Source organism: Diospyros lotus, chromosome 6, assembly GCF_014633365.1.
Source record: "Diospyros lotus cultivar Yz01 chromosome 6, ASM1463336v1, whole genome shotgun sequence".
Taxonomy (NCBI): Eukaryota; Viridiplantae; Streptophyta; class Magnoliopsida; order Ericales; family Ebenaceae; genus Diospyros; species Diospyros lotus.
The window spans coordinates 40088247-40103269 of NC_068343.1; the positions used below are offsets into that span (position 1 = coordinate 40088247).

General features: G+C 29.8%; 1 protein-coding gene across 1 annotated transcript; it reads right to left on the reverse strand.

Annotated features, from left to right (window-relative positions):
• Positions 1-11190: 11190 nt before the first annotated feature.
• LOC127804523 (probable carboxylesterase 12) lies at positions 11191-12195 on the reverse strand. The gene has a single exon (XM_052341396.1). The coding sequence runs from the start codon at positions 12193-12195 to the stop codon at positions 11191-11193; it is 1005 nt and encodes a 334-aa protein (XP_052197356.1).
• Positions 12196-15023: the final 2828 nt, after the last annotated feature.

Below are 15023 nucleotides of genomic sequence, written 5' to 3' on the forward strand. Positions count from 1 at the left end.
AACGATGTAGCTTTATTTTCTCTTATAATAAATGCAAATGAATCCTTATAAAACAGTATTACTCAGAATAAAAATAATATTTTTCATTTGTTCAAAGTGGAAGCTTGATTTCTCCCATTTACTCAAATAATTAGCTACAATTATTTTCTCTTATAATTTTTTCATTCATTTTTTTTTTATTTCTATTTCTTCATTCATGTGTTGAAAACATCAAGCGGGAAATTGTATAGAAAATGCTTTCAAGTCAAATTCTACTAATGTTCGGTTCAACTCTTCAAATGGCAATTGACTCAGTCTTCTTGATGCATGGTGCACTTAATTTGGTCCCAGTCAATAGCAGTTTATTTACTTTGCTTACCTTGCAAGCTTCTCTTCTGGGCAAACTTATTGGCTAAACTATTAAGTTAGTCTCTTGACCCTGCTCTTTCTTTCTTTCTTATTTTTTGGGCAGTCTGGATCATGAATTTTCTAACTTTTGAGTGGTATTAGGGTTTTGTTGAATTTGGATGACTTGAGTTAGAGTTGCTGAAGCCATGAATTGATTAGTATTTTCTGCAGCTTTCTTATCTGGACCAATGGAAAACGAAAGCTTCTTTTTTTTCACTTTTTTTTTTTTTTAATTATACTCTGACATTGTCAGTGACCCCGTCCCTAAAATTACATTGAGAAAATAAATTAAAAGATTGTCCGAGTGATCATAGTGGTAAGCCTTAGTACCACTAATATCATTCCTAAAGTCTTTCCTAAAAAAAAGCATTATAATTTTCCCAAAAATCAAATTCGCGTCAAAAACGCTCGTACAAGCTTGACCCAAGCCACTCGTCTATGGACTGGGAGCTTCCTTTCCTTTCCTTTCCTTTTCTTTCTTTTTTGCTTTTAGGAATGTTTGGCTTACTTTTTCTTTTTTTTTTCAAGTAATTTTTGAACTGTTTGGTTTATAAATTATATAAAATTTAAAAATTAAGTAGTGTTTAAATTAATAACATATTTGGATAAATATGTTTTAAGTTATCAATTATATAGTTATGTATTTAGTTTGAAAGATCTGATAAACTATTATAACTTGATAAAAATACGAAAATAAATAAATTATTGAATATTGTAAATAAAATTTATAAAAATATTAAATATATTAATTCAATATATATTAATATAGAAAGGGAGAGAGAGAGAGAGAAAATGAACACAATCACATATGAGGACAATGGTGACGAAATATGATCGCAATCAGAGAAGGGTTTGGCAGCGATGGGATAAGAGAAAGACAAAGGGGTGAAGAATGATAGAAGTTGGAAATGTGTGTTTTCTTTGAGGATAAATCAGTAATTTAATTAGTCAATGCAAAAAAAGTTCATATGAGCTTATATTTAGAAAAGTTGGGGGGAAAACTTTTCTCAAATGGTGTTAAAATTATTTAAAATTTATATAGTGTTTAAGTTCTTAAATATTATCAAACACGTACAAAACTAAATTACGTAACTTATAAGTTAATTTAGTAATTTTTAAGCGGTCAAACGGGTAAACCGAATACCCCCTTAGTATTTCAGCAGCTTCCTGCAATCTTCTATGTTGACCCACCATAGACTGTAAGGATCTGATCACCAAAAGATTGGGTTTGGGTGAGCTAATACAATTAATTAAACATGTTACATAACACTTGTACCAAATACGTATAATTTCCTAGTTTCCTAATTTTGGGGTGTAATTTAATTTTAATTAATAGAGTTGCCATAACGCCACTGCTTTAAAAAACGAGAATTGATGTTAAATGTCTTCAATAACATGGGTTTCTTTTTAATTTTTGTATTACCGAATAATTACTGAATTTATTTACATGGTCAATAAATATAATACATTGTGCTTTTATTTTTTAACGATCCAAAAATTGAAGTCCTTCGCACATTTAAAACAAAACGGTTGGTCACCCACGCATGTTAAATAAAGGGTTTTACGTTATGTTGTATTTAATATACTTTACTTTAAAAATATAAAATAAAATATAATAAATACATCTCAATTTTATTAACAAATGAAAGAGATAAAATCATCAAAGCTGTAACTGAACTAATGTGTAAAAGTGGATATACAGAGACTTTCAGAGTATAAGTTTGAGTGGTCAAATAAATAATATTTTAACATTAATTTAGTAAATCATAAATTCAATTCTTATATTATGCAGTGAAATGAAGTCTCGCATCTATAATTTAAATCACTAGACACAAATTTGAGGGTCGGACAAAAAAAAATGAACCCAAAAGTGGGTGTAGAGAGCCCTTACAATTCGCCATTCACAAGATTACGTGGGAAGTTACCAAAACGGCTCAAAGGGGTTTAATAGCCCCTAGTGGTCAAAAAGGCTTTATCCTTAAGGAATTATTTTATTTAATTGTTGACTACATACATCAGAAGGAAGGAAGCTTCTTATTTGTAGTTGGTCAGTCACGTTCTTTTATGCTTATGTGCACGTAATATTCCAAGTAATTTATCGCTTTTAATTATAAATAAATACTGTTTACCCTTGTATTAATCAAATCCAGCTCCTCTATCTAAAGTGATTTGTGTAACCTTTGTGACCGACACACACGCTAATCCTTCATTATTTCTCTCCTTTTTTTTAATTTTTTATTATTTTTTAAACTTAAGCTTCGGTGCTCTCTCTGTCTCTCACTCTCACTCTGGATTGGACATGGATTGACATGTTCATGCTCATTTTCTATGTTTATGTTTAAGAAAACATAAACAAATATTTGAGGTACGATCAGAGAGTTTTAAATAATATTTTCATGAATCTTGTACTTAAATGTGACAGCTAATCAAGATCCAAATGCATCCATTGATGATGAGATTCAAATCTAGGAAGATCTGTGATGTCGCATGGTATATGTTTAAATGAATCCAATTTATAAGATGTATTTAGGTAAATATATATATATGTTTTGTAACATATTAAATATAAAAAATACTATTAATACATCATGGTGTATATCTTAAGACTGCATAATGATGTTTTAATGTCTAAAATGCTCTCATTCAATGTGCTGAGATACAGTAAAACGCAATAAGATGAGAGGTATTTATATCATTTATGTGCATTGTATAACTTAAAATGTACATAAATGCTGTACAAATAACATGACTCATTAAATACTACATGTTTTGTAAAAATTAAATCGATACTTCTTGATATTATTTTGTAAAAATTAGATCGATACTTATTGCTATTATTTTATAAGATGTTTAAATTGAATCCAATTTTACATGTTTCGTAACATATTAAATATTAAGTATAACTCTTGAGACAATCATTGACTAAGTGTTTTGTTACTTTTACATATTTTATTGATATTATTTTATTTTGAATTACGCTTTCATCAATTTATTCGATTTTTAAATTTTATTTTTTATATTATTATTAATATGAACAAAAATTAAACACCATGCTAATGTAATCGTAACAAATTTTGGTACGTCACTACATGTGCCTGTCTTCATCACATTTAAAATAACTATACTAAGAATAGGTTTTTTATATTGAAAAGAATTAATGAATAATCTTATCTTTATGACTATGATAACTTTTTTTTTTTTTTCAAGCTGGCTAATTATCAAAAATTCACAAAGTAAAATTCTGACGTATCTCAAAATGAATAACTAAACAGATATTTTTCATGATTTAAATCCATTTTCACTTATGTTCTTATCACTTTCTTAGTAGTAATGCTACACCCTTGTGATTGAAAACATAATTTGTGATATTTCTAAACATCTCATGCTCTTTTAATATAGGAAAATGCTACTTTGCTATGGCCGCCTCATCCAATTTGTAGATTCGCCACTCTTGTCTTTGATAGAGTCGACCTCACTATAAGGCTAGATAGGCAGCCTGAGATCCTCGGTGAAAGGCCCAAATTTTAGAATTTTTAAATATTTTTTATTTTTTAATAATAAATAATTTATTAAAAATTAAATTCAAATTTTTATTTTTTTTAATTTTTTTTGTGTTTGATAACTTTGATTTTTTTTTGTTTTACTTTAACTTTTATTTTTTGATGTATAACATATGTTGTTTTTTAAATTTTTGTATTCTTGTGTGTGTATTTTTCTGGGTTTAATTTGTTGATTGTTATATCATGATCATTGATTAACAATAAACTAGCTGTCTTTCTTTTATTTTTGTTACTTATCTCCAACCATTTTTATTTAATATAGATGATTTGATATGAAATATAATATAAATTTATATTACATTTTTCACGGGTTTAATGTAAATTTAAAAAAAAAATCATTAAGTTATTTTAATATTTAATTAAATTACTCATTTAATTTATAACTAATAATTGTAATTATTGAATTAATGTCGGACTACCAATAATATATTTTTTACGCATAGTATGAATTTGATGTTGAATATAAATTTAGTAAAATTAAACAATGTTTTTAATTTTTATTTAAAAAAATGAATAAATAAATAAAAAATGACATCATTATGTAATTGATTGAAATAAAAAAATTAATAAATTTTGTAGTGGATTGATCTTCAACTTTTTTTTTTTTTTAATTTAATGAAATAATGATTTTTTTTTAAATATGTAATATTTATTTTAAAAGAATAATACTTTTAAAAAGCCTCGAATTTTTTTTTTCGCCTAGAGTCCTTAAATTGGTTGAGCCGGCTGCCTAGAGTCCTCAAATTGATTGGGCCGGCTCTGGTCTTTGATTGCCTCATAACTTCTATGCCATGGCCATATTTAGTATTCTCTGTCTAGCGTTGCCTCATTGTCATCTTCCTGATTGTCGATACATCATCTCATCACCCTATTGCAACACCTTGTGCCATCGCCAATGCATCCTTCCATCGCTCTGCTGTAATGCCTCATGTGATCGTCGCTATATCTTGTCGTCGTCTCGTTGCAATGTTGACCGCTATTGCATCATCTCGTAATTGTCGCCTCTAAATAAAGTCTGATCAAACTTCAAGAATGGATGAAACTCAAACTTCTCCCGTCTTAATGATTGATAATGAAGTTCAATTTGATTACTAATTCCGTCGTCCATTAATAATCGATAATAAAGTCCGACTTAATACAAGTAGCATCGTCCTTTAATATAATTTATATTTCTTCGTAAACCCATGCAACGGAGGTTAGCTAGTCATTAATTTGCACATATTTTTAAATAGTTCACAACCTGAGAACGCATTCTTTTCAATGCTTAACCCATAGGAACGTAGACTTAGAGGAAGGGGCGGACCGTCCATCTCACCACCCAACTACTTTTATATTCGAAAATAGCAACGCAGTCAATACGGGTGGATGTGATTCGGGTCGGCTGCGTCGGGAGAAACAATCCGTACGCCGCCGTGCGGATAAAAAGTAACCGCCAAATGTGCAGCTGTAAGGCACGAGAAAGCGTATTAAATTATGACAGCTGTTCCCGTTTTGGTACCCCCTGCGGTACCATTAAATAATAAATTCTCCACCCAAAACGCGCTTCAGTCAGTAGCCGTCGTAGCACCGACAATAAAAGCTCGTGACAGAAAGTCAAACCACAAGGTATTCACCGTTTCGGCAAAAACAACACGCCGACGAAAAGTCAACCATCTCCCGGACCACGTCATATCCGAATCGTCGTTGTATCGGGGCCCTGCTACTGCCACCCCTGTCCATCCATCTTCGTGAGCTGGCAATTCATGATTAATTTAAGTAAATGTTAAGAGGTTAAAGATTACAAATTAAGTGAGTAAAATAAAATAATATTAGAAGATATATGATTGACGATATATTATCAATTATATGATATTTTTTATTAAAAAATAAGAAAGTGTTACATGATCAATGATCCCTTCATAAATAATTACGTATATTAAGATAACTTTTAAATACAATAATAGTTATTTACTGAATTATATTTTTTCTCTTTATAATATTTACAACAAATACTCATTTAAAATTTGTCATGTAATATTACTATAAGAAATAGAGTAATTTTTTCATTTTTTCTCTCGAAAAGAATATATAAAATGGCTTAACTACCCTTGTTGTCTAAAACAAATGACCGGATATGCCATTATTTAAATTATATCTAATAAAGAAGAATGTCTATGTCGATTTGATATGGACCTTTTTCTGTCTTTTTGCATCGTTTCTGGGCTTCCTAAAGTGCTCAGAAATTTTAATTATTTAGAAAAATTAGATTATTAATATTTGATCATGCGCCAAATTAGCGATTCGTTTGGTGTTGCTTGAGAAGGGACTAAATTTAAGTTTGATTAGGATTGAATCTCACAAATTAATAATAATAAGTAAAAATTAAATAATAATGATAATTTCATATAAAAAAATTATCAATACTCAACTCAATGCATTTGTTTACAATCTCTATATAGTAACAATTCACTAATCAAAATAAATTAATCTCACGACTAAGTAAGTAGTCCCACCATATATCAAGATTATAATTTTCAAATTATGAAATATGCATGACATACAACTACAATAATTTAAATATCTCTCTTCACAAATTATCCATTTATAGATATCAAATCATTGGATTAAGTTTTCAATTTTTGAAATCTATCTTAATCCCTTATTTAAAATCATCACTTGGTAAAAATTATTTGAGAGACTATTTTTTCATTAAATTAATTTTATCAAAAAATATAATAATTTTAATCAAACTAAAATTTGAATAATTATCCCAACAATTCTCTACTTGACTTAAATTCCCAAACGTACTCACAATTCGACTCAAAACACAGACAAAATAATATAAGCCTAAACAAGCTAGAACATACGCTCTTAAACACATTGACTATTCATTTTTAATTGATACATCTATTTATCAAATTATCACGCATGTATTATTAGAGCATCTGCAACGTCACACCAAATTGGCGTCGGGCATCAATTGGGTGTCAAAATACACTCAAATGAATATATTAATTTGGTGTTGGATACAAAGTTTAATTACCAAATTTGGTGTTGAGTTTGGTGTTATACTATTCATCATCAACACTAAATTAATTTTTTGGTTTTATTTCCAATTTTACCCCTCTTGCTATAATTCCAAAGTAAATTATTTTCTTTATATTTTTTATTAATTTTATTATATTTGTATGTTTTGATTAATAATTAGAAATATAAATTAAATTATTATAAAAAATATATACCGTTGAAAATATTTTATTGACATCTATAAAATATGAGTTTAATATTTAATAAATTTTAATATATATTATAAATACGACGTTAATATAAAATGAACTAACTTTATTTACGTACATTAAAAATTATTATTTCAATAATTACTTGATAGGAAGATAATATTCTTAATGCAAAAACTCAATAATATAATAAAAAAATAATAACATTTTCATTAACTTAAATTAAAAATATATGATGAAAATAAAAAAAAAGTTTAAAAAAAAAACACCACCACCACCAAAATACTAATCAAACGAATTTGATGTTCCGTTTCCTCCTTGAAATTATTGCTCATGGGTCTTTTTTTCACAAATTCTCATTTGTTCACTTTGAAGAGGATCACGTAACATTAGATCTTTTATGAAATCTGCATCCCTCTATAAAATTTTATTATCTTCACATTGAATCTTTTATGATAAAAATTAGATAAAAATAATTAATTAAAAAATTAGTAGAAAACTTAATTAGAATAACCTATTTTGTAAAAAATTATAAGAGTAGTAGTTATTAATTTTTTTATAAAATGTGACTAATCATTTTTAATAATAATATTTTATATTAAAGAAATTGATTAACATTAGTTAAATAATTATTTATAAAATATTCTTTAAAGATGTTTTTTTGACACCAAAATAGCGTTGAGCACATTGGAGTGAAAAAACAGATAGTGTTCATCAATTTAGTATAGATTCCTTTCAATACCAAAATAATGTCAAATTTAGTGTTAAAGATTAGAGATGCTCGTAGCAACAACCTGATCTTAGGGGCTACTTTGGGGTAAATCATACCAAAGGTCACAAAATTTTTGTGTCCTTTTTAATTTGGTCACTAAACTTTAATTTCTTGTAAAGTGATAACAAAATTTTAAAATATTTTGTAATATGATCATTAAAGTGATTTTTGAATAATTTATTACCAAAATTGCTGACGTGGCAATGGCCACATCAGTAATTTTAGTTAAAAATCATCAAAAAATTATTTTAGTGACCACGTTATAAAATATTTTAAAATTTTGTTATCACTTTGTAAAAAATTAAAATTTAGTGACCAAATTAAAAAGAACACCAAAATTTTGTGACATTTTGCATCCTCCCCCTTCAACTGTGACATTCTTTAATTTACAAACAACGATCGCAATGACATCATCCTTCTTTGTGCCAAAATTAGCAGAGCCTTTTTCCCCTTCAAGACGTACGACAAGTGAAAACGATCTTAATTTAGTGGACATCGATCTCTCACAATGCTACCCAGCTCTCAGCTGTGGCAATTAACACAGTAACTCTCTCTTTTCTTTTCTTTTCTGGGCCTCCTCACTCAATTAGATAGAAATCGGTCATCACCGACAACTCTTTCTCCAATTGGCTGGCGGCATCTATATATATACAGCTCTACCAATTAATTAATGCAATGCAAGCACGTATGTATGTTGACAGCATCTTCAATAGTCGACCATTCCCTAACCTCACGACACGAGAGAGATGACACTAGTTTGGTGTCCTGCAACACACCAGATAAAACCCTTATTTTTAATTTTTTTTTTTGCTGCAAAACACCAAATAATGATGTTTGAAAAATTGAATCGAACAAGACTCTAATAGCACTTGTTAGGATAGAATTGCACAAATCATTAACGTTAAACTAATTAAATGAAAAAAATAACAATAAACTAAAATTTAAATATAGTTCAACTCAATAATTTACGTTTACGATCCTATTATAAGGAGAAAATTTACTAGACAAAATAAACTAATCTCACAATTTTAAAATTGTGAGAAAGAATACGTACATTTGTCTCTATGACTCTCTCCATCTATGAAGGGGTTGTCAAACGAAGACTCATTTTTTTTTTTTTTAATTGTAATTAGAGATAATTAAATTAAGAAAACTTAATGTGATTTATATATATAACTAGTGTTCATTCGTATGATGCACGGGAAATGTAATCACAATAAATTTAAAAATTAAATTTTAATTAATATTAAAAAATTTATATATTAGTCTTGAAAATATAATATCTTAAATCTTAATTAGTATTAAAAAACTCATGCATTAGTCTTGCATTAAATTAAAGGTAGTGATTGATTAGTTATTAAAGTAAAATTATTTATTATATTATATATTTATTTATAAATTATAAATATAAATATAAATTAAAACTCCTAAATGTGAGAAAACATGGATTTTTCAATGTTAATTAAAAATTTACTTGAATTTTTTAATTTTTGATATTGAAATTTAATTTTTGTAGTGATAACAAAACTTTAAAAATATAAATTTTGACTTATTTTTCTTTCATTATGTATTAATTTTCTTCAATAGTCTTACAAATGTAATATGCTAAATCTTAATTAACATTGAAAAACTCAAACATTAATATTTATTTTTTAATAATTGAGGAATTAATTAAAAAATATTTTTAATTCATTGAGAAATTATATATCTATACATGACATAATTAATAATTTAAATTATCTATTCAAATTTTCTATTAATAATATTTATTTAATTGATAGTGAAAATTTATAAAATACTTTATAGGAGTTCTCCAATTGTTTTGGAATAACAAGTACTAAATATAAATTATTTTTATCTTATATAAATAAATAATTTTCTATGACTTAATTAATAGTTTCAGTTGCCTATTCATATTCTTTAAAAATAATATTTTTTTTAATGATTGAGGGATTAATCAAAAATAATCTTATAAATATTTTTAATTAATTGATGAGAAGATTAATTGAGTTTAAAATTAAGTTATAAATAAATATTATAAATAGTATTGGAAACCTATGCTTAATTTTTTACTTTAATTATTAATTATAACTATCTTTAATTTAATACAAGTTTTAGAGGTAAAAAATACTTTAGCAGACTACTAGAGGAAAAAAATGCTTGGCAAATTATTTAATAACTAAATATTTATATACACATAATAATGCATTGAAAAATCCATGCTTAGAAGTTAACTAACTAAATATTTAAATGAGTAGATAAATAATATACACATTATAAATAGTTTTTAATAATTTTTCAGCAAGTAAGTAGAAAAGACTATGAAAAATCAATATAAAAGTGATGTTCTAGCTACATCTTGTGTAATTTCTTGGTGTGTATTTATTCTTGCAGATTAAAAATTACTTACGTGCATATATATATTCATCTATTTAATTGTGTCCACAATAAACTATTTACTAACTAAATATTTAATATACACATAATAATGTATTGAAAAACCCATGATTAGTATTAAAAAACTTATGTATTGAAAATTTTATTATTAATTTTATAATAATTATTAATTACTACTATTTTTAGTAATAATAATTTAATTATTATTAATGTAAATTTTGGAGGAATTTTTTTTTTACAAACTATCCTACTTTTATAATAATAATAATATAAAGATAAATATAATTTAATTATTATTAATGTAAGTTTTGGAGAGAAAATTTATTTTGTAGACTATCTTACTTTATTATGTGTATATTAACTAAATATTTAATATACATAAAATAATGCATTGAAAAACCCATAATTAGTATTGAAAAACTCATGTATTAGAAAATTTATTATTAATTTTATGGTAATTAATACAAGTTTTGGGAGGAAAACTCTTTGCCAAACTATCCTACTTTTATATATATAAAGATAAAGATAATTAACACCGCAAATATATACAAAAAGTTAATGGAAGGGATGTGTTCCAGCAGAAAAGGTAAACGACTTATCAAGAACAAATTAATTAAAGTGAATCATGCATGCATGGGAGTTAATTTCTTTGACAAATAACCCAAATCACGTAGCCTTTTTTGTTTTGTTTTGTTTTAATTCCATGAAAAAGCTAACAAGGCACGAATTAATTAATTAATTAATTGAGGAACCAATTAAGCTGTCTACATCATCTTCATCTTCTTCTTCTTCATCATCATCATCTTCTTCTTCTTCTTAGTAAGTAGCATACAAGGAGTACGTAATTAATTAAGATTAATTAGTCTTGGATGGGCCACTCCCCAGAGATGAAGGAATTGAAACGATCAAAAACGCGCATCTTTTCGGGATCTTTGTCAAATTCGGCCAGAAAAAAGCAGTGCGTACCATGCGAGCTCATAACCTTGGCCTTCCCGGGCCAGCCTTTCTCCTCTAGCGCCTTCACGTACGCCTGACCTCTATCTTTCAACACGTCCTCGTCCCCGTATATCACCAGCAGCTTCTCCACCGGCAGACTCCCCAGCTTCGGGTCCAGCAGTGGGTTATCCCTCACGTCATCCAACATCTCGTCCACTTCGCTGCTCTCCGGCGGCGACGCTTTAATGGCCGCCAGCCAAATCCCCACTGCCCACGACCTACCTTTCGCATCCGTCGGCTCGGTCCCCACCGGCTTGCTCCCCCAAAAGTACGGGTGCAGCATGGCCAGCCCCTGCACTTTGATGTCCACGCCGTCTGCCTTGCTCTCCTCCGGGCCGCCGCCGCCGACAAGCCGCATGAGAATGTTGTGACAGATGTTGGCGCCGGCGCTGTCACCGGCTAAGTACACTTTGTCAAAGTCGACGTGCGTATTGAGCCATGGCTCCGGGCCGGAGCCGGAGCGGTGGGAAGCCACCCACTTGAAGGTTTCCCAGGAATCATCGTAGGCTTTAGGGATGTAGTATCTGTAATCGATGGAGAAGACGATGATATTGGATTTCTTCGTGGCTGCAGAGGTGTAGTTATCGTAATCCTTCATGAACGGTGAGAACAAAATGAAGGCTCCGCCATGGACGAAGAAGAGGAAAGGGAGTTTTTGATCGGGTTGGCACGTTTTCGGCTTGTAAAGGCGGCCGATTACTCGATCCCCTACTGTTATGTCCTTGTAATCGACATCGGGGTAGACGCCGGCGACGACTCCGAACAATGCGAAGAAGAGGAAAGGCAGCAGAAGCGCAGGGCTTCTGAAAGGCATTGGAGAGGTAGAAGCTGAAGTGTGAGAGGATAGATGATGAATACGTAGATGCATGTGTCGATGGAGGGAGGTTGTATATATATAGGTAGCGGTTGAGGGTAGCCGTTGATGGAGGGAGGTTGTCTATATAGGTAGCGGTTGAGGGTAGCCGTTGATGTGGTCGTCCGGTGCTGCTCCTTAATTTGCTCGACTGCCATGCCATGCAACGGATGGTGTACGTGTTAGTTTATTGACCAAGTTTCACAAACAACATATACAATAATAATATATATGTTCAAATTTTTTGCAAAACGATTCCCCAATTTTTTGAAAGTGTGTTAGTCTATAATATAATGGAATTTTCTTCTAAAATAAGGAGGATCCTACCTTATTAATCTAGTTTCAATCATGTTAAAAAGGTCTAATCAGGTTTTTGTAAGGTAAACACTTAATATATATATATTATTCACAAAAGGATTTGGGTGGGTGTTTAGCATCTAATTGGAATATTATTATTAATAATAATAATAATTAAAACTAATAAACTAGCCCTTTTTTTAATTAAAAATGGGTCTCAACTCATTATTACGTTAATAGGCCACAATTTCAAACTTATTCTGTCTGATCTAATTGGAATATTCTTTGACATTTTGGATCCGTTTATAGATTGATCAAATTTTTCATGAAAAATCTCTATTTTTCATCCAAATTTCAATTTTGGGGGTGTTTGATTATTTTTTTTTAGGCAGTTTATTTTCTAATTTTTTATCACATGACTTGATTTTTCTTCAAATGCTGGAAAATATTTTCTCATGGGGAGTTAGTTTTTATTTTCTAGGCAATTCTTCACTCAAAGATTTGCTCATGGATATTTGACCGATATACCACTCTTGCTGGTCAAAAAATCCTCAACCATGACACTAGCAAGTGCCCATTCTCCATCAATCGAATGAGCGCCAAAGTGATTTTCCTAGACATGATCGTCGAATCCTTAAACACTTTCTCCATCGCTATTTCTTAGATCATGTCGAAGCTCCTAAGGCATCCAAGAGTGATGAAGAAGCTCTTATAAAAACTATATCATGTCGTTGGGGCAAGATTAAGTGGTTGAAGAGACGGATTTGGAATACTTAGAAATGGTGATTAGGGAAAGTCTCAGGCTCTATCTGGTCGCTCCATTGCTAGTTCATAGAGAATCTATGGAGAACATCAACGTCATGCTCAATGAGGATTACTATTTCATTTCGAAGAAATCACGAATCATTGTGAACTATTAGACTGGGGTGAGATCTGGAGGCGTTGTCAGAGAATGTAGATGAGTTCTTGATGGAGACATTTGTCGATCGCAATGTGGACCTCCAGGGATGCCACTTTGATTTGTTGCCATTCGGATTGGGTCGTCGGATCTATCTCGAAATGTGATGTTCGAATCAAGTGTTTAGTTTTATGTTCAAAATCGAGTAATAGTTTTGATGATGAAAAATGACGAATTAGCTTTTGAATTTTTTTATCAAAAATAATTTTTCATTGAATTAACAATGTCTTCATAAAACTGACCATCATGGTTAATTCAATCTCTACGCATATACTCTCGTAAAATTAAAAGCAAATGTATTCAAAAATTTGCTTGAATTGATAGTCAAATGGATTCAAATGAAGCAAGAAATTTTAATTTAGTACGGCCACCTATCTACTGGTCAAAATGGCATGTTGACCGTTTTTCAAAATTTTGGCCAAACTATCAACAGTTGATAATAGCCTGTCGACTGCTCTGGTGCAAATCTTCTGGCTGTCAACCAACACAATGCTTGCTCTTGAAAATAACCTTCATCTGTTGACAAATCTCTCATCATTTGTCGACTGATGCTCATGCATCTGTTGACCGACAGAATACCCAAGCTTATTGCTTCTAAAGATTGCAAGCCATTTGTCGACCGATACTTATGGATCTATCAACTGACATAATACTTGCACAAAGACATGTTGACAATTTCAAATGAATTGTCAACCGATATTTAAATTTTTACTAATCAGTAAATCGATGCTTTGCATCTATCAACCGTTTGTGTCGCAGGAACACTCAACGGCTAGTTTGTCCATTACTCTCAAGTGCTCAAACACCTAACGACTAGTTTGACCACTACTCTCAAGTGCTCTTTCTCCACTTACAACGATAAGATTTGTGAATGAGCTCTCAAGAAACTATAAATTCAAGTCAAAGAGAGATTTCAATATACCCAATTGATCAATCTACAAGCTCCCAAGTACTTACCCATTATTGTGCTTCATTGGTGTATTCAATCTTCTCATTTCAAGGTTTTGTATTCATCTTGTATAATTAGATTTCAAGCCTTGAATTTGTTTATGGTCATTTTGTAACTAAGAGTGTATACTCTTAAATATATTTCTCTTATATTTCAAATTGTGTTCCTGGCTCACATAGCTAGAAGACCTATTTGCGTTTAAGTAGAAGATTGTATTTTATCTAACTTTTCTAGAAGGCTTGCTTGATTAAACAAAAGAATTGTAATTTCCTATCTTGGTGCTAGAGGGCCTATCCGGTGTGATATGAGAGTTATAGTGATTTGCTTGAAAATCTTTAGTGATAAGTTAAGGTAGTGGATTAAACTCATTTAAATCGAACCACAATACATCGCTTTGCTTGTGTCACTCAATTATGCTTACTTTTCATTTTATAAATTATGATTTGCAATCTTTCAATCATCTTTAACTTGCATAAAAAATTTTATCCCTTTTAAGTAAGAAAATTTTCAAATTTTATATCAAAATTTTAAATAACCCGTTCACCTCCTTCTTAGGTATTTGTTGCCATATCTATTTGATTCTATCATAATGCACTTGGGGCTAACGAACATTTGGTTGGCGGTGTCTCAAAAAGCAAC